The sequence below is a fragment of the Parasteatoda tepidariorum genome, chromosome 2 (genome assembly GCF_982258835.1).
Source record: "Parasteatoda tepidariorum strain Cologne lab strain chromosome 2, Ptep-v5.0, whole genome shotgun sequence".
NCBI classification, from domain to species: domain Eukaryota; kingdom Metazoa; phylum Arthropoda; class Arachnida; order Araneae; family Theridiidae; genus Parasteatoda; species Parasteatoda tepidariorum.
The window spans coordinates 22,959,779-22,986,401 of record NC_141756.1 but is presented as its reverse complement, the minus strand read 5'-3'; the positions used below and the strand labels follow the sequence as shown (position 1 = coordinate 22,986,401).

General features: G+C 30.4%; 1 protein-coding gene across 4 annotated transcripts; it reads left to right on the top strand.

Moving 5' to 3' along the window:
* The first annotated feature begins 835 nt into the window (after window positions 1-835).
* LOC107457572 (uncharacterized) lies at window positions 836-26,271 on the top strand. 4 transcript variants are annotated; one of them, XM_087156987.1, is made up of 4 exons: window positions 2,740-3,051; window positions 5,479-5,572; window positions 16,973-17,127; window positions 20,185-26,271. In XM_087156987.1, exon 4 carries the CDS (start codon window positions 20,284-20,286, stop codon window positions 26,191-26,193), a length of 5,910 nt encoding a protein of 1,969 aa, XP_087013113.1. In that variant the 5' UTR covers window positions 2,740-3,051; window positions 5,479-5,572; window positions 16,973-17,127; window positions 20,185-20,283; the 3' UTR covers window positions 26,194-26,271. The 4 variants fall into 4 exon arrangements, with proteins under 4 accessions (XP_042909236.2, XP_021003422.3, XP_087013113.1 ...); XM_087156988.1 differs by having other exon boundaries at window positions 2,756-3,051; window positions 5,453-5,572; XM_043053302.3 differs by lacking the exons at window positions 2,740-3,051; window positions 5,479-5,572 and adding an exon at window positions 836-863.
* The last annotated feature ends 352 nt before the right edge of the window (window positions 26,272-26,623 follow it).

Sequence of the window (26,623 nt, the reverse complement as noted above, 5' to 3'; positions counted from 1 at the left end):
TACAACGAACGAACGAATACCGTGCTTAATGGTAAAATTTCTTCCAATACTTGATCCTGGCTTTCCCTTGTTTTCTTGATAGGGTTCAAAATTACAAGGCTGTGGAGTTGAACATTGGTAGTCACGTACTTAAAATTGGGTCGGCTGTTCAACGACGGTTATGAAACAAAAAAGTAAAATAGATGCAGCCATTCATCATTATAAAAGCACTTTGGTAAAAATTACCGTGCTTTTTAAAGGGCCGTAAGGCCTCAGACGCCCAGTTCCACTACAACGAACGAACGAATACCGTGCTTAATGGTAAAATTTCTTCCAATACTTGATCCTGGCTTTCCCTTGTTTTCTTGATAGGGTTCAAAATTACAAGGCTGTGGAGTTGAACATTGGTAGTCACGTACTTAAAATTGGGTCGGCTGTTCAACGACGGTTATGAAACAAAAAAGTAAAATAGATGCAGCCATTCATCATTATAAAAGCACTTCGGTAAAAATTACCGTGCTTTTTAAAGGGCCGTAAGGCCTCAGACGCCCAGTTCCACTACAACGAACGAACGAATACCGTGCTTAATGGTAAAATTTCTTCCAATACTTGATCCTGGCTTTCCCTTGTTTTCTTGATAGGGTTCAAAATTACAAGGCTGTGGAGTTGAACATTGGTAGTCACGTACTTAAAATTGGGTCGGCTGTTCAACGACGGTTATGAAACAAAAAAGTAAAATAGATGCAGCCATTCATCATTATAAAAGCACTTCGGTAAAAATTACCGTGCTTTTTAAAGGGCCGTAAGGCCTCAGACGCCCAGTTCCACTACAACGAACGAACGAATACCGTGCTTTTCTGTGTTCCCCTAGAGCCAGAAAAACGGTAAAGTTTTCCATATTCTGTTAGTTTTGATCTTATTTTTTTTCACAGTGCGGGGCCATTAAACTCGAACCCTACTTTCAACCATTATTAAGGACAGTTCTTGTCAGAAATTCAGCATCATCTATTTCAGCTTCTCATTTACAGAAGTGCTAATTTCTGTTGTAATATTGTAAAAAGGAAAATACAAATGCCAACTTAAATGCAATTGTTTATTATTCTCACAAGGAATGTGTTCAATTTTTACACTTTTTCAGCTAAATTTCTGCAACAAAATGAGCCTATTAACACTTATTTAGTGAGCTAAAATACCTTTTAGAAGGATCTATACCAGATATTTTGTTTACTGAATTCTAAGTATAAATTTATTCCGGTTTTTAAATCGACCCCTATTTTTTAGATAGCAAATCTCTGGTATCTCAGGTGAATAAATCGAACCCTTATTTTTTATTACGAGATAGTAAATCTCTAGTATGTCAGGTGTAAAAATCGCCGCCTATTTTTTATAACGAGATAGCAAAGTCTTGATATGTTAGGTGTATGAGTCGACCCCCTAATTTTGATTACGGAATGGAAAATTTTTAGTACATCAGGTGCATAAATCGATCCCCTATTTTTATATACGAGGTAGCGTATTTCTGATATGTCAGGTGAATAAATCGGCCCCTATTTTTGATTAAGAGATAGCAAATTTCTGATATGTCAAGTGTCAGACAGATCTCTTACAAAAAAATATGAAAATTTCTAAAATTATTAAAACATGATTAAAATATGAAGTCTACAAAATTGTTTCATATTAAAAATATTTCAAATCGAAAACACTTACAAAAACAATTTTCTTGCTCTCATAAACATCATATGTCCGATGATACGAGACGCGTTGCAAAAAAGGGATTCAAATGCTGTTGTAACTTTCTTTTTTTTTCAAAAAAAAGCATGGAATTTCGAAATTTTTGATTGGGGGGGAGGGGAGGACGATTTTTTGTGGAAATCAGCAAATGTTAATGATGTAAAATCTTTATCACGGAATATAATCATGCTAACGATAACTGAATATATCACAGATGTTCCAAAAATCATTAAATTCTTAATTTTAGGGTATGTTAAAAAACTTTCATTGTTATATATTTTTTGAAATATTCTTGAATAAATTTTCTTAATTTTTATAATTCGTATTTTTTTCAAAACATAATTTGAAGCAATATTTTTTTTAAAATTTATATCTAAACAAAATTAGATGAGTGAATAGTACAAAATTAGTTGTAAATATCATATTAAAAATAGTTTTTGAAAGAGGTAAATTGTTAAAGAGGTGTTATTCACATCTGTTTCATTGTTATAATGCATGAATATTTCACGATTAACGAATGTCCGATTTTAATACTGTTCTATAACCTCTGACTTTCGCTAAATTTTAGGGGTTTGAAAAGTCGACTTGTACACAGATAGTTACGGTTTTTTTAGAAAACTAAGAGGGTTGTGAAGTTGAAACTAATAACATGCAAATTGCATTAATAATCAATTTATTTGAAATTGTACTTTGATTTTTTTATTGAAATCCTTTTATTTTGATAAAATAATAAATTTTTTTCTGAGATTTTTAACATTAAAGAACAATTTAAAAAGCTTATTTTAATAAAAAAAGAAATAGTGCAATTATTAAATAAGAAAAGGTTGGGAACAGCGCAATTATTAGTTAATAAAAATAAATCAAAAAGCTAACAAAGATATCATACGTAGGCGAATCCAATAAACGCTTTTTCTAATCGTGTTTTAAAAAAAAATTCTCTAGATAAGATACTTCTGACTGTTTGCTGATATCTGTTGAACATTATCCCTACTATCGTTTCAAATTCCCTCTTATTCCCTTGATGAATCAGTAGAATTTTCACCTCTGGATTCTTTTCACACAGCACTAATATTCACGTGCCTAGTCTCCAACTAGTTTCACCTTCATTTAACTTCGATTGCATAGGGCTCATGATAAATTAAACTATGCTTGGTGACACAGGATGGGAGTATGAGATTTATTAGAGCCATAATATTCAAAGAATAACGAATGTAAATAAGTTTTCGTAAGGAATTTATCATTATTCCCTAAGAATATCATATTTGAACTGAAAGCGTATCGAACGAAGCTGTCTCAACTAGTTTCACTTTCACTTAGTGATATGTTTACCGTTATAGTGTGGTAAGTAACTATATTTTTGTTATTATCTACAGTAAATTAGTCATATTATATTAGTTATAGTATTATTATATTAATATTATCATTATTATTCATTATTAATACTATTTTATTTATTATCCACATTTACTTTAAAATACTTATTAGTTTAAATTTAAACTTTTTCAAATGATGTATTTTGGTATACTTTTTTCGTTTCAATTGATGATTTATTTTTCGCAAATTTGAGGTGAATTACAGTCGATACTCTTTTTTTTCCTCACAAATTTAAAACTCGTGCATGAATTTTAAATCTTTATCTTCAAAGCATGAATGTTTACATGCAATTAAATTTGTTTCTTTAACAATTAAAGATAAAAAAAAAATTTACAATCTATTGCTAAATTATACTGTGTAGCCCAATTTATATTTCGTTTCAAAGTGTAATGATAAATAATATGGGGATTTCGCATTCATTGTTTTAATATCTTTCAATTTAGCAAAACAAAAGAATATATATCACATTCTCCAGGAACTGACATTTTTGTCCTTTGCCTTTTCCAAATTTAAATTTCTTAATATTGTTTCTTTAAAAAAAACAATTTGTTTAATTGTTGAAGGAGTAATTTATTGCTAAATTATACTGTTTAGCACAATTTATATTTCGTTTGAAAGTGTGATGATAAATAATATGGAAATTTGCGTTCATTGTTTTAATATCTTGTAATATTTAATCAATTTAACAAAGATAAAGAATATATATCACATTCTCCAGAAACTGACATTTTTGTCCTTTGTCTTTACCAAATTTAAATTTCTTAATATTGTTTCTTTAAAAAAAACTGTTTAAAGTTTAATTTGTTTAATTGTTGAAGGAATAATTTATTGCTAAATTATACTGTATAGCACAATTTATATTTCGTTTGAAAGTGTAATGATAAATAATATGGAAATTTGCGTTCATTGCTTTAATATCTTGTAATATTTAATCAATTTAGCAAAGGTAAAGAATATATATCACATTCTCTAGAAACTGACATTTTTGTCCTTTGTCTTTACCAAATTTAAATTTCGTAGTACTGTTTCTTTAAAAAAAAACTATTTAAAGTTTAATTTGTTTAATTGTTGAAGGAATAATTTATTGCTAAATTATACTGTATAGCACAATTTATATTTCGTTTGAAAGTGTAATGATAAATAATATAGAAATTTGCGTTCATTGTTTTAATATCTTGTAATATTTAATCAATTTAACAAAGATAAAGAATATATATCACATTCTCCAGAAACTGACATTTTTGTCCTTTGTCTTTACCAAATTTAAATTTCTTAATATTGTTTCTTTAAAAAAAACTGTTTAAAGTTTAATTTGTTTAATTGCTGAAGGAACAATTTATTGCTAAATTATACTGTATAGCACAATTTATATTTCGTTTGAAAGTGTAATGATAAGTAATATGGAAATTTGCGTTCATTACTTTAATATCTTGTAATATTTAATCAATTTAGCAAAGATAAAGAATATATATCATATTCTCTAGAAACTGACATTTTTGTCCCTTGTCTTTACCAAATTTAAATTTCTTAATACTGTTTCTTTAAAAAAAAACTATTTAAAGTTTAATTTGTTTAATTGCTGAAGGAACAATTTATTGCTAAATTATATTGTATAGCACAATTTATATTTCGTTTGAAAGTGTAATGATAAATAATATAGAAATTTGCGTTCATTGTTTTAATATCTTGTAATATTTAATCAATTTAACAAAGATAAAGAATATATATCACATTCTCCAGAAACTGACATTTTTGTCCTTTGTCTTTACCAAATTTAAATTTCTTAATATTGTTTCTTTAAAAAAAACTGTTTAAAGTTTAATTTGTTTAATTGCTGAAGGAACAATTTATTGCTAAATTATACTGTATAGCACAATTTATATTTCGTTTGAAAGTGTAATGATAAATAATATGGAAATTTGCGTTCATTGCTTTAATATCTTGTAATATTTAATCAATTTAGCAAAGGTAAAGAATATATATCACATTCTCTAGAAACTGACATTTTTGTCCTTTGTCTTTACCAAATTTAAATTTCGTAGTACTGTTTCTTTAAAAAAAAAACTATTTAAAGTTTAATTTGTTTAATTGTTGAAGGAATAATTTATTGCTAAATTATACTGTATAGCACAATTTATATATCGTTTAAAAGTATAATGATAAATAATATGGAAACTTCGGTTTATTTTTTTTAAAATCGAGCAGTTTAAAAACGAAAAAAATATCTAGGGTAAACTAACCTGTGAAGGAACACTTAAGCTTCGCTTGCCTTTTAAAAAATCATATTAATTTCAAAATTCGTAATTTCAGTTAAATGACAGTGTCAACATATTTGTTACTAATTGTAAATTATGTAAAAAAATTGCAGAGAACTTACATAATATTGTTTTAAAGTTTTGGATGTTCAAATAACAAGTAGTAAGAAGACCAAGTGAAGGAACAGCTCTTACCAGTGAATTAACACCCAGTAAAGGAACACTTAATTTTGGTAATTTTTTAATGCTCTTTATGAATTTATAAGCCATACAAATATTTAAAAACAAGCCTATTCTTGAAATTATAACATATAAATACTTGGAGAACGCAAACTTTTTTTTGTAATCATGAATTGAAAATTAAAGTGTCAACATATTAACACATACTGTTCATTCACTGGGAAATCTATGCCCAGTAAAGGAACATGCCTGTTCCCTCACTGGTTAGAAGTTGTTTTTCGTATTTTTAACATATTTTTGATGAGGAACATCACTAAAGGTACAAGAAAGTTAAAGTTTATCTTTTATTTTCATTAACTTAGAAAAAAACCCAGTAAAGAAACACTTGTTCCTTCACTGGTTTTTCATCGTTTGGTGATCCAGTGAATAAACACCCCCATATCTCAGTACTTTATTATGCTATGATGCTTTAAAAAAAATAAATCGTAACTTCAATAACTATATTTTGAATTCTCTTTTTCACAGTGAGAGAAATAAAACTATTACATGCAATTAATTCCACTTCAAACATATAAATACAAACACTCACCTTATAATTTTTTCAACAAAACAAGGTATTGCAGAGATAATAACAAATTCAAAATTTTTTCCAGAGAAGTCTATGTGACCAGGTAATCCCAAACATTGCTAGATGACTTCCTATTGTTTGGCAGTAAGCTACTGTTACCAATCAATCTACAGAAAAACTTTCAAATTCTTGTTTTTAATCAATATATATAAATTGTTCCTTCACTGGTTGGTTTACATTACACTATATTGCATATCCTCCAGAAAATGGAGACATTTGGGCCCCTTGTCTTTATTTAGTTAGTTTCCTTGACTCTATTTAATTTGTGAAAAATATTTCTGCATGACTCTGGTCATAATGTCAGACATTCAAAATAAATTTTCAGTATAAATACAAATAACAACAAATGTATACATTGTGCATATTTTTCTAGATACACATGGAAGCTACTAGAAATAAATATCTAATATACATAATTCTCTTACGTGACTCCCAAATTTTGGCTGTATTTCTTTTCCGCCGGTGGCAACGTTTGCTTTGTTTTGTTTACGTAACTATTTCTCTTACACGGCGACAAAAAAAAGCCTCATTACAACTCCCCGAATGGCAACGCTAGAAAATTGACCAATGATTGCCGCTAAAAATGTCACACGCCAAATCTAGCTGAAGTGGCTCAACATATAGCGCTTTTAAAAACGGAAACTGAAATGACCAGAGAACATCAGCTGCGGCAATCTCATACTATTAAGCTAGGCAGAAGTGAGTAGTCTTTGTCGATAGATCTCTATTTTAGTATTTTGTCGAGAGCGCTTTTTTTCACGAAATTATATAATACGAATTTATCTGACGATTTTTGATTTATATCGCGAATTATACTACAGCACATTTCTAATAGGTTTAACGAATTATGTCATTTATTTGAATTCAAATTTATTTTAATGACTTAGTATTTACTAAAAAGATGCAATTTTTTTTTGAAAAAAAGAAGTTTTTATATGGATTTAAATGATTGTCTTGAATTCTTAGAATTTTGTGCATTTGCAATGTACCTAAGTTAGTAGCGAGCGAAGCAAACCGTATAAGATTGCGTGGCAATTTTCGGGGGTTGGCGAGCGTTAGCGAGCAGGGGGTGCAGCTCACTGGTATATATTATTTCTATTAACTATTATATAACTATAAATATATTTAGTAACTATAAATGTATATATTATTTCTTGTAATAGTATTTCATTTTCTCTTAATCATAGGTAATAAAAAGCTAAAAATCTATTTAATATTTGTAGTTGTGACGGTTTCTAATTTGTTTCCTTTCCTTTATGGAAACCTAAATGATCTTTTGTCGGAACCCTGATGTTCATTAACAGTGCTGGACATATTAACATGAAAAGTCAACTTACTATTTTGAAAATATTTCATTTGAAGAAAGATATTTCTTTCCTTGTCTTATCAAATGATAGTTTTAAAATTAGGTTCTATCTAACTGATGAATTCATTGGATCGGCCTTTGGCCTAATTGTGAATTATTTTTTAGTGTTTTTTTTTATTTTACTATATTAAAAAAAAAGACATATTATGCACATTTTATTAAAAAAAAATTTAATGTCATTGGCAATTCATACATTTTATTAAAAAGACCGAAACTCTGTGGCAGAATTTTTTCGAGCTATCTGCGACAAAGCTGTCTAGCGCTAATATCTTTCTGGAAGATACTTTTAATAATAAACTACATGCTACTAATTTAAAATAACAAAAGCACTGTGTTTGCAAAAAAACTATACAAATTTTTTTAATTGATATTCTCGCACGATTTATTTCCTTTTTCGCATTTTGTAAATAATCATTACACTAAAAAAAATAATTAAAAATCATGAAATCCGTATATATATATGTAGTAATTGCCGAAAAAAAGATCGACGACGAAATCACGCGTTTCGGAATCCTCAAATGTGTGTTTCGTTTCGAGATTATCGAATTTTGAAACTATGAGGAAATCAATGGCAATAACTTCCAAAAATTCCCTGGAATTATTGCCTTAAAAAATAAATATTCAAATGCACAATTCGAATTTTCCATATTGTTTGAAATATATCGAAACATTTTAAAATCCATTAGAAAATCAATATCTATAGCTGCCAAAACTCTCTAGCACTAATATCTTTCTGGAAGATACTTTTAATAATAAACTACATGCTACTAATTTAAAATAACAAAAGCACTGTGTTTGCAAAAAAACTATACAAATTTTTTTAATTGATATTCTCGCACGATTTATTTCCTTTTTCGCATTTTGTAAATAATCATTACACTAAAAAAAATAATTAAAAATCATGAAATCCGTATATATATATGTAGTAATTGCCGAAAAAAAGATCGACGACGAAATCACGCGTTTCGGAATCCTCAAATGTGTGTTTCGTTTCGAGATTATCGAATTTTGAAACTATGAGGAAATCAATGGCAATAACTTCCAAAAATTCCCTGGAATTATTGCCTTAAAAAATAAATACTCAAATGCACAATTCGAATTTTCCATATTGTTTGAAATATATCGAAACATTTTAAAATCCATTAGAAAATCAATATCTATAGCTGCCAAAACTCTCTAGCACTAATATCTTTCTGGAAGATACTTTTAATAATAAACTATGTTACTAATTTAAAATTACAAAAGCTCTGTGTTTACAAAAAAACTATATAAATTTTTTTAATTGATATTCTGGCATTTTGTTGGGAGGGGGACGCAGGAATTTTTTCTTTTTACCCATTTTGTAAATAATCATCGCAATAAAAAAAGCAATTAAAAATCGTGAAATCCCTAATAGTAATTGCCGAAAATTAGATTGGCGACGAAATCACGCGCTTCGGAATCCTCAAATGTGTGTTTCGTTTCAAGATTATCGGATTTTGAAACTACGAAGAAATCAATAACAATAACTTCCAAAAATTCGATAGAATTATTGCCTTAAAAAATAAATACAGTACAGAACCCGTTATCCGGAAATCAGAAAACCGGAAAACCAAAAAACCGGAACGAAATTCAATAAATTTTCCCGCCATTTTTAAAAAAAATTTTTTTTTCCTCATAAGATTTTAGGATTTTTCTTTCTTTTTTGAAAGATGTTTACCTTACCATCATTTTGGAAATAATCATTAGTGTATTACTTCATCGTTTTTTCTTCCTTTTAAGATTATTTCCAAATATATTTTTTTAACATTAAAAAAACGGCTTTTTATAGAGATTCAGAAAACCGGAAAAATCATGATTGATCACGGAACCGATTTAAATCATGATTTAAATCAAATGATTCTTTTAAAAAAATCATTGATTTAAATCAACTGATTTTTTTTAAATATATTATATTGACTTTAAAAGTCAAAAAACATAATTATTGATTACATAAACATAATAATTTAAATTATTGATAATTTATTATTTCTTTTCTTAGTTTTAAAATTTATTTTAAATAAATTGCTGTGTTAATTAATTTTAGTTAACGAAATTACTTTCTTGGTGTGTATTAAATTCCAACACATTTGAAATTACATTTTAAAAAAATCTTTTGATTCTTGAGATTGAAAGTACAGATTAAAATACACATTTAATGCTGTCTTAATATAGACTTACATAGCTGTAGAAAGTAATTAATAGACATGAATTTCGAAGAAAAAAAATGCAAATAATTTTAATTAAAATTCTACCTTTTGATTGAAACTGCATGGAATTAAAATCTACATTATATTTTATTGGTGGAAAATGTATATTTCTAAAGCTTGAGGTTATTTTAAAAAGAAATTATCCTAATATGCCAAAAATATAAAAAAAAGGCTAATAAATTCAGATATTTTTTCCTGATATAGTGTCATTCTTCCCTTTCAAAGTCTATTTGAGGTATTAGAGTGATTAACTGGTAACTGGTGTTTTTTTTCTCATATGTTTATAGAATCTTTGACATTATCAGATTTTCTATAAAGAAATTTTGTGGAAATAAATTCCAGTGAGTGCATAGATTTTTTTAAAAATAATTTTAGCTGATCTATTTTGTTATAAAATTAAAAATGAATATTTTAATATGAAAATATATAGATTAAATATTTATTTATTTTTTGATGAATGAATACATTTATAAACACAATCTGTTACATTTATTTTGTCATATTAAAAATCAAGAGAAAAAAAAACGCAATTTTAAATTAAAATTATGGTTTGCTAATTTAAACTTTAATTTAAAAGTTAAAAGAGTCCGTCCAAGCCAAATTTGTTACAGCTTAGGGTACCTTCACAAATTCAACTTTAGGAAAAACGATAGTTTTCCTAACAGAAACAAAATACTCTTTTTTAAAATTTTATTTTTGTGTTTCGTAAGAAACGAATAAATCAATATTTTTGTGTTGATTTTTTAATATTTTTAATTTTCACAAATTATGTCTTAATGAATACCCCTCAGTCAACCATGTCTTATTTCAAAATAAATACCTCTCAGAAAAACCTAGATAGACCCCTTTCATTAAATTCTCTGTTTCATCTAGTCTTCAAATTTCAATTATGCATTTGTTTCAAAATGGTTGTTATGCATTCAAAGCTATGTATTATAATGAAAATTATATTAGCAAATTAGAACTTCTGAAATATTGTTATAATGTCTTAATACTAATTTAATTTTGATTAAACATTTATAAAGTATTTTTAATCATAAATTAAAGTTCTTGCAATGTGTTTGAATAAAAATCAGAAAAATCTGATTTAAATCAACAAAAAAAAATAGTGCGTGGAGTCCCTCCGCTCAGAAGAAGTTAAACTTCGCAACCTGCGACGTTAATTGTAGAAGAATCAGCAGTCGTCGAAGGATCACCAGTTCTACTCAACGACTCTTTTTCCTGCTCCGCTCGTTTCCGTGCTCTGTAATCACGGTAATATTGTGCATTTTCCCCTCCTGGACCTCTTGAACCAGTGGAAGTGCTTGTGGTTGCCTCATCGTCTCGCCCTGGAAAATGTATTTGTATTAATAATGTATGGGAATGCGTCATAATGTAATTTCAGAAGAGAAAACCTAACAATCAATTGATATTCACAAGAGACGTACCTTGTCATAACCTTAAATCCGTCGCCTTGTCCGTGGGATTGTTCTCACTCATTTTTTACAATTGTAATCCACTAAATTTGAAAATAAAAAATACTACCCTATTAAATTATATGTGTATCAAAACAAACTAAAAAAATATTTATAGAAAAACAATACTCTTATGACTTTTATTATTTTTATGCTAGTGAGAACCAAAACAATATGGAAATGAATGAGGGAAAACTGGATCCTACCACGTGATTTCCCGGCCAATAAAAATTTAGCATTAACGTTTAACGCAACCTTGTTGAAAGTCGCATAAGAAGTATAACTTCAAAAAATCCAATTTAAATCAAAAAAATCTGATTTTTTTTTTAAATTTTTCTTAAAAAAATCAAAAAAATCACGAGCCCTGCTTATTTTGAGCAAAAACTAACGCAAAGCAGAAAAATATTCAGAATCATGCCGTTGGCCACTGGTTTTGTTAAATAGTTATCATTATCAGGTCGTTTTTTTTCTTTGTAAAGGGGTGAATTTTTTTTATTTTGTTTTATTTTATTTATTTTTTGACTTGCAAAGTGCTTGGTGATTAAAAAAAAGGTTGGGAAACTATGGTCTAAAGTGGAATTCGGTTAAAATTTTCATATTAAGGAGCTGATTGTTAATCACTATAATCATTTTTCGGTTTATCAAAACGCACGTTTAATGTGTTAACCCAAATATTTATGACGGGAGCTCGAAATAATAATATTAATTATAGAATATTCACGATACATCATTTATAATGTTTGAAACTAATGCTGTAATGGCATTGCTAAATTGATTTTCAAAAATTCGTTTACCTCATCGGTTTATAGTCTGACATTTCACTTATCATACTTACAATTACATAAATAAAATAACTAAAACTTAATATTTCAAAACGTTACCTGATAAATTTATGAAAAAAATAACAAATAACCACTTTTTAATCATTTTAGATGTCACTATGACAGATAAAATTTATAATTAATAGAATATAAAATTACAGAATGTACAGCGAGTAAAAAATTATGTGTACATCACTCTGAATAACTTATCTTTTAATGATCGGATTTTCACTTAGTAAGTGTCAATATTAATGATTTCTGGGGATGACCTCAAATATGTTAATTATTTAGTGTTAACTATTAATTATGTTGCAAAATCGGACACATAAACGTTCTTTTTTTTAATAAACATATATTTGTTTTTACATACTTGGTTTCTTAACCATCAAAATATAGGGAGTAGCCGCAATCTAGGAAATATGGTCACCATACTTTGGTCAAAAAAGCGATCCAAAGTTAGGACCCCTTCATGTTAATTTCACAAAACATTTTCAACGAATGTTGAGTTTTATAAAAGCGTGTTTCTGACAGAATGTTCGATAGGCATATTTTATCGGATAGAATGGGATGGAATGTCCGATGCATCATATTGTGATATTTTATTTCCTAGTTTGCTTTTTCTATAATTGATAGTTTCAGTAATCTACATACCTATGCATAGATTTGGAATAATATATTTATCAATTTCTTCAATATATATTTTATAATTATTAATACAAATACGGAGTAAAAATTCTTTATCATCTTAAAATTTCTCAACATCTTATACATCGCCTTTAATCTTAAAATTAATTTTTTAATTATCTGTCTGCGCATATTTCGCAGAATTATTTTACCCACTATTTAATTAAATTTTTAAAAAATCCTATTCTTTTCGCTGTCACGTATATTATTTTTTCATTAATATACTAATAAATTGTTTTAGTACATTAATTTAGGTTCTCCTTTAAAGTAAAATTCCTTTTTCAATTTTGTCAATTTTTTAATAGAAGAAAACTTAGTATTATTGCCTGCTAACTGAGAATAAAATCTTGTTAAGAAATTAAAAACATTCTGCTGTTTAAAATTATTCGATGCAAAACAGCTGACTGTTTACTAAGCAAACAATTTTTTTCGAAAAATGAAGATAAATTTTTACTCTTTCTTTATACTACCACGTAGATTTTTTTTCGGTTAATATACTAAATTATTTTGTTTAATTTTTATTGGTACTTACACTCTTAAAATTACACTCGTTGTTAGTAATCACTATTTTTTTTTCGAGTCACAGAATTATAGCCCGTTAGTTGATAAGAATTTAAGAACATTTTCTATGTTAAAATGACTCTGTGCAAAACGTCTGACTGATCGTTGTAAATAAGTGCTCCCTTTTCTCTGAGATTGAACAAACAAATTATTTATTTACCGAAATTTTATTTTGGCGTTTAAACTTATATATTACACCGTTAATTTTTAGACAGCAGCTCTTTTAAAGAAAGATTTTTAAAAATTTTACTTTTTGTTAAAATTATTTCTCAACTTTAGCACAATTCCCAATATATTAATATAGCATAATTTGTTTTTAGGAAAATGCTTTTTTTTTTGTTAAACAGTAAATACTAAAAATTAAAATTTGTATAAAGTTTCTGAAGCCGTGCCAATTTTAGAATTGTCACCTGATTTGAAAAATATAACAATATTTTGACAAGAATTGTATGCTACTGAAAGTAAAACCTATGCATTTTGATATTTTAACAGGGTGTCTTTTTAATGTGGTCTTTAAAAAATAAGAACCGTAGTATCAATATCGTAAGTATTAAGTTAACTTGAGCTTTAAAATTAAAATTTTGTCAAAATATTTTGAGTTAGTGAAATTGTATATTTTGTCTTTTAATTTTCTGTGCCACCATTTCAATATGTTAAGGACTTTTACAAACGCTGTTTAACAGGAGAGTTCCTTATCATATATATATAAGAAAACAAAGAAATCATAGTAACGGTATTTGGTGATAAATGATAGCTTATCGCAATTGAAGAACATGTCGTGTGATATTTAATAAGGAATTTGCGAAAATAAGTTTTATGACGTATCGCATGGGTCGCCAAACTTTTTTAATCATCGACCCCTGCATAAATTTTCGAAATCTCCATCGACCCCCCATGAAAGTAATTTTCTGTTAATTCTGTTAATGTTAGTAAAACTCTATTAGATACTGTGTTTGTACATTTATTTTATGATTTTAAGCATTTATTAAAGTAATTGTGTAACAATAGTTTTATGAAAAATATGTTAATGTTGAAATTTAAATACCTTAATATTAAATAATAAGTAATTATAAATAAATCGAAATAATAAGTAACTACAGATTTATTGCTACTTAATCTATGAGATGGATGTGCCTGGAGTGTTTTTGCAAGGTTCGCTACATTGGGTTCAAAATTGGTCAATTTTAATCTAAAACCCCTCGAAACACTACACATTTAATTTATTTCTGTACTTAGTTAAGATTGAAATTGCGTGACTGAAACCGGCTTCAACTATATGGGAACTTGGAAATGCTAGCATAAATGACTGATCTATTTCGTAAAGTTTGCATATTTTTGCATTATATTTGTCCAAAATTAGCTTTTTGTTAAATTTTTAAAAACCGTCTTTGCTTCAAGATCCGATAATAATTTAGCAAGCTCATCTCGCAGGTTGATGTCCACGTTTTAAATTTGAGCAGAAAAGGGCACAATAATCCAATCAGGGATGTCAATGTTTTATAAATCAACAAAGCGCAGTTAAAAATCGTCGCTCAATTGCAAATATTCAACACTGTTCACAGTTGGAAAAGATAGCTGAAACTGCGCATGATATTTGCGTTTGTAACGTCAATGCTCATCACATGTGACATTTGGACAAGCGCACATATGCAAATGACTTATAAACCAGAAGTGCAGAGTTCGTGCCACTGCGCGCTGGTACTTAAATACTTGTTTCACCCGAATAAATATACGTTTATCAATTTACGTTCTATAAAGAAACTTAAGTCAATTATAAAAAAAAAATCACACATTTACATACTCAATTAGGTATGTGTGATTTGCGTATTAAGAACTGTTTTTTCTTCGACGCCAATCGACCCTTCCGATTCGGATCGACCCCCATTCGACCAAAGATCGACCCCCACTTTTGTCGAATAGACCCCTGGGGGCTATATAGATCACTTTGGCGACCTCTGACGTATCAAAACATCAGGATGCTATTTGAAAATCATCTTGATCCAAAAAAGAAAAGGTCACCTAAATATCTGACAGATTTTTTAAACAATGAATCATACAATATGCAACACATTGTTTAAATATGTAATTCTTAAATATTACATATTTCAATGTTTTAAAATGCCATTTAACATCCAGAAATTCGATCAGTTATTTAAAAAAGAAAAAAGTTATATCGTAAATTATATAAATTCTTGTGAATGTGCATTATGCACTTTTTTTTGTTTTTTTAAACTTTCTTGCCTAGAAGACTCGATTAAAGCTGTAAAAATGTTTAACCCTAATATTTTGCATATAGTTATAATAAGTTGTTTAAATTTGGTTTTAGTATGTAATCCTCGTATAAATGAAGTAAAAACAACACAAAGCCCAAATAATGTCAGATAAAAACTTCGTGTATTCAAATTCGAAAAGCTTGGAGCATCGTAAATAAGCTATAAATTGATTCAAATTTTCTTTCCGAAGGTTAAGAAGAAGAAAAAAATCTTTGGATTTTGGTTAGAAATCAGCTGAAAAGTTGTCTATTCCCAAACTTCGAGATATTTTCTATTTGCGACTTCGCTTGGTTGTTTTTTGGGACTATCACCTAATATATACAACTTATTAGCCCCTTCCCCCATTTTATGATCCATCTTTTCGAAATTCTGTCTCCCCCCTTCCCATTTTAAGGGTCAGGTATCCAAGTATGCAAAAAAAATACCTGTTTATTCAGAGAAAGTGCATTTCGTAACTTAATTAATAGTTAGCACTAATTAATTAGTATATTTGAAGTCACCTCCAGAAACCATTAAGATTGACACTCCGATTTTCGGTCATTAGAAAGAAAGTTATTCAGAGTGATGTCTTTCTATTTTTTTAGCCACTGTACAAATCCATATAGTTAAAAGAATATCAATTGATTGGATTTGTGTGTTGAAAAATACTCCAAAAAAATGAAATTAACATTAAGAAGCCCGAACTTTCAACTGTTCTCCTGCCTTATTTATTGGGACGCTATTTCTCCATTTTGCGTTTGCCCTCTTTAATTTAAGGGTCAAGAATTAAATTATTTCAAAGGAAGTGTGTTTTTGTGTCTGATTTCGTAACTTAAGTATGATTTGTACGAACTTACTAGATCCCTGAACCATTAAGAATTTAGTCCCAATATATGAAAAAACTACAGTAAGAAATGTTGAAAGTGTTTACTTTTTTGTGCTTACATTATTCAAATTCAAACTATTTCTGCTTTACAATTCTGCCAAATTCCAAAAGAATGAATATGGGGGCTTGTTTATCATTTTAATGTGATAAAATGCTCCTTTACGGTTTTATCTTCCATAACAAAAATAAAAAAATTCTATGGTAGAGTAAAAAAAAATTACAGAATAATCAAACTGCATTTCAAAATATTTTCCTTAATTTGAATTCATTCTAATTGCATTTTCCCATTGTTTGACCCTATATGGTAAAAGAATGCGGATAAAATGTATCTACTGTTGAAAATTCTTCATCTTCTAATCTAAACGTTTGATTAACCACCAATCAATCACGTGTTACGATGCCTCCTGTTAGACTGGTGTTTCTACACTTCTTTAAAAGTTATTTGGCCCCTGTAACACTAACGAACTGTATTAGTTACTTATATTTTGTTTTAATAGTATTGTTTATTGTCGTAAAATTACGTATTAGTTTTTCCCACAAATTCAATGATTTTCAAAAATTTATTCTTTTTAGGTTGACGGGAAAAGATTTTTGCTAGATGTCAGCGGAGTTCCTCGTGATTGTCTTCTCCTGCCTTGTAAAATAGAATGGAAACTTGAATAAATGGACTTTAGTGCATCTATAATTAGATGTACGAACGAAAATGTCTTAGAAAAGTTTGGATTTCGGTATATAAAAATTCAGTTATTAATATCTTTAGATGGATTACTAACATAAAATAACTATAATTTTTTTTTAAATTTGTAATTTATTATCTGCTCATTCTAGTACATTTTCAAAAAAGAATTAATCCTCCAGAACGTGCCCGCTCCATTAGAGAAGCGTCGGGTTTAACGATGCTTTTGCGTCAAACTTCATTTACAGCATTGTTTGTTCAGCTTAGCGCGAGTTTTTCCCGTTGGTGTTCGTTAATGATTTGGTGTTCGCAGCATTGCCGCATTTTACATGGCTATTACATAGTGCACATTTTCACTCCTTAAGTGGCATTTTTTTCAAATTTTTTCTTGTATACTCAAATTTGATATATCTTATAATTATATATCACTTTCAATTTTCTTATAATTTATCTGTACATTTAACAGCACATACACATCTTCGACTCATATGAAAATCAGCCTCTTTTCAAACAGCTGCCATTTTGCAATGTGCCAGGCTAATTCGGAGAGTCTCAATAAATTTCCAATCAGACTCTCCGTTTTCAGACTTATGAATCCACTTCGTAATCATCGTCTCTAGTCATTTTTTCCCACTCTCATCGACATCATCTTACGTGCACTGAGGCCCATAAAGATCTCTGTCTTGTCCTCGATCCAGTCTTCCCTGATAGCTACAGCCACCTTTGTTTCTTTCCAACTGGTCCATTCAGCCTCATTCCTGACTTAAAATAAGTGTGACATCTCTGCCATGATTTTCTTTCGCACCCGGATACAAGATTATTCTATCGCCTATTAATCCCTATCCATCTCAATTCTCTGATTCTCATTATATCCAGTCCGTAGCTCTCCCTTTATTTCTTGCTTTATCTTTCCAGATTAATACATCGCGTTCCATGATCAGATTTTTAATATGTGTTAGGAATCAATGAGCGAGTTCGTCCACCTAATGGGATCCTTTTCCCTTGAATCATCATACACTGTAAAAAATTACTATTTAAAATACTGGCAATTTGAGAGCATCATTCACATGTCTGCAGCAGCATCTTAATTCTGTTGCAAGTTAAGAAAAAAATCATTATCCATATGTAGAGAGTTTGTTTGCTTCTGAGTGCATGCCAAATGGATGCCAAGCACCCAGCGCAAACTTACATCAACATCGCCAACTCTTGAAACTATATTTTTTCTTGCAGACGATTTTCTTCTACAGTGAAACAAAAAGAAAATTCCTTATCTCACATTTGATTTGATAAGGGCCCGTCAGCATAAGACGCGCCATTTTTAGTGGTTCAATCAAATCCAATGCTCTTGAAACGTCATATAGTTGTTTCTTTTTCAAGAACGAATGTTCTCCTTATATATCGAAATATGTCACTAAGTCTAGGAAGATTTCGGACTTCGGAACTAAAACCTTGTTAATTATTCTGTTATATATATCGTGAAAGAGAGCACGAATTAAATTTCTGTTTGATGTGTCTTAACTTAATATTGTTTCGAAGGCATATTTGTATAATTTTATCATGAAATGAAACGGAAATATATGCACTCTCGAATGATTAAATCCTATACCACAATGAACTTTTCTTAACTTGCAACTGAGTATAGTCTAGTTCGTAATTTGATTCTGGTGCATGCATAAACTAAAAAAATAATAAACTGAAATATATTTTCCGTTAAAATAAAAACAAAAATGGGCATTCAGAATGATTACCAGAGAAACATTCTTCATTATTGAATTTAGTTATTTTTATACGAGGCGAAATACTAGTGCAATTTTTCATTTCCTTTTCGTAATTCATTTATTGTATTGTTATTGCGAAAAAAAACATTGTTTCAAATTCTCTTTAATTAAGTAATTAAGTATTTCAACTAGATAGTTTCATGAAAATGACGGAATAAATAATGGATAATTAATTGGATTTGAATTTAATGCAAAGTTTTTCAAATCATATCTGGTTAAAAAACAGTCCTAAATCTCGGAACCCTTGTCACCTTTCAAGGGAACCCTAAGGTTCCAAGGAATACCATTTGGGAACCACTGACTTATGCAATATACTTTTCTATTCAAATTAAACTTTTTCTATTCAAACTAACTTTTTATTGAGTTTAGGGATTTTTGGATTATTTAACAATAACTTAGTGGGAAAAACCATCGACATTTCGTATATTGCATGCTTTGGACAATGCTATATTTTATGTGCAAAAAAAGGCATTTTGTTGTAAAAATATTTTATAAGAGCACAAAGTACCTGGAAAATTGAACTAAGCACCTGGAAAATGGATAAAAAAGTTTAAATTACTTTATTTTTTGTTAAAATTATAGCGTGGTTCCGTATGTTCAATTTTAGAAATGTACCTAATTTGCTCTTTCTAAAATTCTTCACAAAGTAATAATACTTATAAAGTGCAGTTATTTGTTAAGTATATATTATCAAGTAACCGTGATTCACGCAATTATTTTTTTTTTTGTAAACATCTTCTAGACCTAGACAGTATTTAAAAGTGTTACAGTGTCAGTCACCATCACAAACGTTCCGAAATTGGCTCGTTTTGTTTGAAAAATGTTTTTTAATGTGTTTCTAGAAAACTCATGCGCACTGCAATAAATTGTGAATTCCTGTAACTTGTAAGCACCTAGGCAATATTTAAAAGTCTTACATTGTCAGTCAACAACATGAACTTCCAATATTGGCTCGTTTTGTTTCAATTTAAGAAAAAGCTTTTTAATGGGTTTCTAGAAAACCCATGCAAACTGCAATAATTGGTTAATTCCTTTCTAACTCTAAAATTTTTACTGTAAGTGAAATTTAAACCTAATTGATGTCAGAGGTTTAAGTTTAGTTCTGTATTTTTTTCTCACCTTTTCAATGCTGCTCGTTGTGAAATTCTCTCCTTACCCCGATTTTTCTAAAAATAATTATAAATATCAACTTTTTATAAAAACTGAGTGCAATTTGCTATAGTGAAATGCTCAAATACTTTTGTGACAATTTTTATTTATAATCTGTTAAATGCATGTTTTTAAATATGTATATTTATATTTTTTTTAAAAAAACATTTCTTTTATTTCAGATGAGGAGGACCTACTTGGAGGAAATGTCTACTGATCGTGAAATTTTTTTGTTCAACTAACATTTTCTTTTGGAACAAGTTTTATCTTCGCTATTAAACATGCCTAAAAAAGTTCAGAAAGCTGGCAACAAAAAAGATAATGAAAAGAAAAAGCCTTCAAAGTTAACAAAAGTACTTAATAAAATATTACAAAATCCAGAAGTTAAAAACCAGGCTGACGGCACTCCATTGACAATCGGTCTGCTCAACCACTTAGAGATACCGGTTGAATCGGATTATCCTACAAATGAGGATCAAGAAATAATAGAAAATGATTTCTTAGGTGCGAAAAATTACCCAAATGATAATGTATATCCATCTCTCCCTTCTACTTCTCGGGAACTCTTCCATTCTGATCAAAAGAAGTCAAAAGAATCTCTCCCAAATGTGCCTCATGGGCACATCCCCAAGCACTCGCCAAGCACTCGCATTAAACAGGACTGCGCAACTAAAGATAAAAAACGAAAATCGAAAAAATCAAAGGTTTTGAGCAATGAAATCATCAATAGCGATTCTGATGACTATACATTTAAAGAAATCGAGGAAAAAATACCATCTAGGCCTCCCGTCTCCACTGAACAGCTGAACGAGTTGCAATCCCACCAGCCCCCAAACGATAGCGATTCCAATAATTGCGAAGTTGAAGTAAAAGACCAAATACTTTCGAAGCCTCCAGCCTCTACTGAGCAATTAAAAGAATTATCGTTTTCGAATTGTCCATCACAAGATTCGGATGAAAGTGGACAACTGACTCAGAAGATTCAGATATCCGAGAAGGACTCTATTGTGGTAACAAAAGACCCGAATTCTAACTCCGATCAAAGTTCTAATGTAGTAACAAAAAGTCCGAACTTTGATGCCGGTGAAGGTTCTGAAATGGTTACGGTAAGCACGAATTCCGATTCCAAAACAAGTTCGAAAGAAGTGACAGAAAGTCCGAACTTTGATGCCGGTGAAAGTTCTGAAATGGTAACGGTAAGCACGAATTCCGATTCCAAAACAAGTTCGAAAGAAGTGACAGAAAGTCCGAACTTTGATGCCGGTGAAAGTTCTGAAATGGTAACGGTAAGCACGAATTCCGATTCCAAAACAAGTTCGAAAGAAGTGACAGAAAGTCCGAATTTGGATTCCGAAAATAATTCAGAAGCGGTAACGGAAATAACGAATTCCGATTCAAAAACAAATTCTAAACTGATAATGGAAAGCCCGAATTCCGATTCCAACAAAAGTTCTCAAGAGGTAACGAAAAATCTGAATTCTGATTTCGATAAAAATTCTAAAATTGTAACAAAAAAACCGCATCCCGATTCCCAGACATTCTTAATTACTAAAGAAAATTTACCACCGGATTCTCAAGAGTTATTGTTTCCGAATTGCCCATCACAAGATTTGGATGAAAGTGAACAACTGACTCAGAAGATTCAGATATCCGAGAAAAGTTCTACTGGAGAAAATTTACAGCTGGATTCTCCAGAAAATGTCCCTGAAGAAATATATTACGATGCTCCTGAAGATGGGGCAACGACAACGGGCCAACCTTCATCGCTGGGTATAATTGAAAAATTTTACCAAAAAGGAATCGAACCTCATGTATTAACTGTAAAATCGAAGTGGCACAATTTCTCTAAGAAAGGCCCGGCTCCTGATCCTAATAAATTGATTTGTTCTGATAAGAGACAGTACATTAAGAAAAAAGGTAAAGATGGAAATCTTTATTACTCTGCCAAATTCATATTAGATGCCAGAGGTGAAGTGTCTTATGAAATTTTCGGAAAAAGAAATTTATTAATAGCTGATTGTGATAATTTTATCGCTAGAATTGAAATAGCCCCAGGTGAAGAATTGGATTTCACTAAATCTTTTAAGCACAATAAAGCAACGCTTATAGGGAGGGTTACAATTGTTAAAGTCCTAGAAGATGAACTTTTGGTTCAAAGAAACGAAGCTTACGACCTGTTTAAAAAAATTTTAGAAGCCAGGAGTGAAAAAATATCAGATTTTCAGGATTTCGCTGAGGATTTCCTACAGATATCTATTACGTTAAAAACCTATCATTTTTATATTAATAGACCGCATCTTCTGCTACAAGAAATAATGAAAAACCAGTTTATTTCCCGTGAATTGAAATGCATAATTGAGCAGCTCTTACATTTCGAAATGAGCTTGCAAAAAAGAAACAAATTATTCCCAACTTGCAAGTGTCCAACTTATTTCACACTTTCTGACTTATTTACAACTGTGCAAAACATACGCAAAAATAGTCTTAAAGTTCATAAACAGAATTTGAAAAATAAATGCTCTACTCAGAATTCCTACCTTATTTGTCAAATTCTTGAAATATACAAACTTCCCGTTGAAAAACTGTTACGCGTCACTAATGACGATATCAAATTATTCACAGATTTGGTGACCTTAACGAATGAGGGAAGTCAAACAACAGCTTCAATTATTCCATTGAAGTTTATCGATTATTTATGGAGTCACTTTTATTGCAAACTATCAACAGAAAACTGCATATCACTAATGGACTCTGGCGCTTTAACGCATCCTATCTACTTCTTTTTGGTGAAAAGCTTGAGAGATTTAATTGAAGACATTACGAGCAAGTCGACAACAACTGCTAAAGAGCTCTTTAAAAAAGTGGGTAGAGATTATGTAATAACAAAAAACATATCTTGGTCTTTAAACTGCTCTGCTAATCTCTCTCTTGAAAATCAATACACTTTGGTTTATGAGCTAATGAAACATTTTGAACCTGGCAACTACACACACAAGAAAAAATTCAAGTACAAATTTGCCTTGTTGGAAAACGTTGATGATTCATGGTTCTTGTCTGCTTTAAAAAATATGGTTATTAAAAACAGAAATGACTTGTTTAATATGCCCGAAGAGCGACTTATTTGGTTGTATATTGTTGATGCCGGAATAGCTCCCATTCTACAGGGTGAATCAAACGAACGTTTTAGAAAACTATCTTTGGCATTGCTAACAGGATTTTTGAAATTCGTCCAAAACGCGAGGCATCTTCGATATGAATCCTTCCGCATAGCAGCTCACAATATCGTAAAATTTGCCGCCCAGATATTACCATACTTTAAAGTAACAAATACTGTATCCCAAGAGCTCGACCACAGTATTTTGGATAAACAAATAGACTTTATAGACGGTATTCTTGCTTCTGATGAAGGTGATGTCATTTCTAACCTCTTTTCAAATTTAATGGAAGTATACATCGAATACTGGGAGCTTAGAGAATCTATCATCGGAAAACTGCCTCTACGAGTACCATGTGTTATATTCAAAGGCTTAATGGACGAAATAATACTGAAAATGTTAGAAATAGTAGACAATACCCTGTCCAAACAAGTGGAACTACAACTGATTATTCAGTATTTTAGATTGTTTAATGAGTTTGTAAAGCACTTCAAGGGAATAAATTTCGCTTGGTTTATTTCAAAAAATATTTACATGGAAGAAATGAAAGAATGCGTCAAAGAAATAAAGAAATGTATTCCTTTGTCTAAGACTGAAATAATTACGTATGAAGTATCAGATACGAAAAAATTTCGTGATATTTTGAAAGAAAATGACAAGGTAGTGCCGAAGCACTTTTTGATTGAAACAGTCTTGGAACTTCTAAAAATAATAAATTCGTCTTTAAATAAAGCCGAATGGGTTGATGAATCTCGCCTGAAAGCTGCAGGAGATTTATTCTTAGCTATCGGACATACTTTTGCTCATTTCGAAGATCAAACAGACTACACAGACATTGAGCTCTTTAAGCGGGACTGCACAACGCCATTTAAAAGCGTTATAGATAATAGCCTTACGTATTCCGACTTTAAAACTAGACTGGATAATGTAGAAAACTATTATCTTTATGCTAGAAAACAGAATCAAATTGGAATTGAAACAGCTTTAGATCTCTGTGCGAAAGAAGTACAAAAAGCTCGAGAAAGTGGTTTCAAAACGAGCATCAACCAAAAAGTCTTAGAAGAATGTTTCAACAGGTATTCAGAAAAACTAATACTGCTGCAAAAGCTAGACATATCTGCCATTGTAGAAGATCTAAGGGAGCAGTTGAAGAAAGTGGATGTTTTGCCTTTTGATCGATGGACTCCTCACTTCAAGCAGACAATTTTACCTGTTTTGCTTGCTAACTTAGCTGGTATATGGACGATCCTGGAATCAAAAGATGTAGCAAATATCGAAAAAAGAATTGAACCTCATTGCATTCAAATTATATGCGTTCTCAGACTGATTGGTGCTGATTATTTGCACAATGGTGTCCCTAAACATTTTGCTCAAGTTTTGACTGGTCAAGGAAAGTCTATTATTTTGGGTTTACTTTCTTCCCTGATTGCTTTGACAGGTCACAAAGCAAATATAGTTTGTTACAGCAGCTATTTAGCCGTACGTGATCAAAATGCTTTCAGTGCATTTTTCGAAACATTTGAGCCTTTAATTCCTAACAATAATATCAATTATTACACATTTGATAACATGGCTGAGGATGTATTAACTCGTAAAATTAATGGGGTGAAGGTATCTTTGAGAGACGTTGTCAATGATCTAATTTTGAATAAATTGGAGACGAAAGAAATTGAAAAGGTTGAGAACCCTGCCGATTCTGTTTTGTTGATTGATGAGGCTGATGTTTTCTTTTCCGAAAATATTTACGGCCAAACTTATAACCCCTGCTCCACGATAGGTATGCCCGCTTTACGAGAAATTCAACCGAAGTTGTGGGAAATAGTTGAAAGCGGTATTTATGACAAAAACATTGTTTTAGAGAGAATAAGGGAGTTCATCAATGAACTGTTGAAAGATGAAAAATATGAAGATTTCAAAAACTTCATATCTTGTACGAGTGCTTTATTCGAAGAGAATTTAGACAAAATGGTCACAACAGCAATTACTGTTTCCAAAGAGAAAAACAATCCTGACTCCTGGTTCGTACAAAAGTACAAGATTGATTATAAAGGATTCATTTGCTACAGAGAGCGCCTTGGATCCTACAGTAACAAAACATATATCAGTTATAATAACGTGTTTAATTATTTTAGGCTAAAGAAAAGCAACTATGATGATAAAAACTTTCAAAATTTCGGATATTTTTTCGTCATTTGGGGATATATATCTTATGCTGACTTGCCATTAGCGTATAAAAATATTTTAGGAGTGAGTGGCACCTTGATGGACCTGAATGACCATGAAAAACGCGCCATAGAAAAGTATGGAATAGACACCATATCCGCCATGTCATCCTTTTTCGGGGATCGCAAACTGAAATTCGTTCCAAGTGAACATTTGACTATACAAGATTCAGTTAGCAATTGGCATTCTAAAATCTTTGATCACATTTCGAAGATTGTGCAAGACAATCGCGCTTGTCTCGTCTTCTTCGATACCGACAGTGAAATAAGAGAATTTGAGAATAAATACCGAAATAATATTAACCGTCTCTACACCCTGATTGGAAATGAAGAGCCAGAAACGATAGAATGGCGAATCAATGAAGCTGGTGTGGCACAAACAGTGACTCTAGCCTCCAGAGCTATGGGTCGCGGAATCGATTACAAATCGAACGATCGTAGTGTAGAAGATCTTGGTGGCATTCATGCCATCCAGACGTTCTTCTCTTTGGACAGTAAGGAAGAGACACAAATTCAAGGCCGGGTGGCACGTAAAGACAACAATGGAAGTTACGAGCTTATCCTTTGCAGGGAACATTTAAAAGAAATAGGGTGCAATGAGAAATCCGATGGGACACCCATTGCTACTTATCAGGAGCTTTGTGATGCTAGACTTGTGAAGGCTAATGCGAAAGGAGCCACCATTGCTGCAAAAATTCAAGAATCTGAAAAAGAGCATAATTTAACAATGGCTTTTTTGAAATCCCTCACTAAATATACGCCTGAGGAACGAGAAATGTACTTTTCTAAGTATCCATTTGTATTGCCAGAATAACATGTATTTTTATTTATGTCAAACTATCAATTAAAATTAATGAAATATCCAATATCACAAATAAATTGTAAAGAGCAATTTGGAAGGGTACACTGTTCTTTTAAAATTTCATAATACTTATTTAATATTTTTTTAATCTTTCGCGAAATATGCAGTTTAGTTCAAAGCTAGAATAAGAAACTTCTAAAAGGGTTTGGCTACACTTTGATTATTCAGAATCACATAATCGGAAATGCAATCCTAACGTGATGAAGAGATATATATACTCTATGTAAATAGAATAATCTCATGGTTGTGCGATTTTTCCCTTTCTCCACACTTTCTCCCACTCCGTTACCGGAAAAAATCTTGCTGTGGATTGTGTTTTCTGCACTAGGGAACGCTGCAAGCTCCATACCGCCTATACATCCGGGTTACTGTTTCCAGTGCA

What these genes read in the sequence shown, in the direction of transcription:
- LOC107457572 (XM_043053302.3), top strand. Translation starts at nt 20,284, where the DNA reads ATGCCTAAAAAAGTTCAGAAAGCTGGCAACAAAAAAGATAATGAAAAG.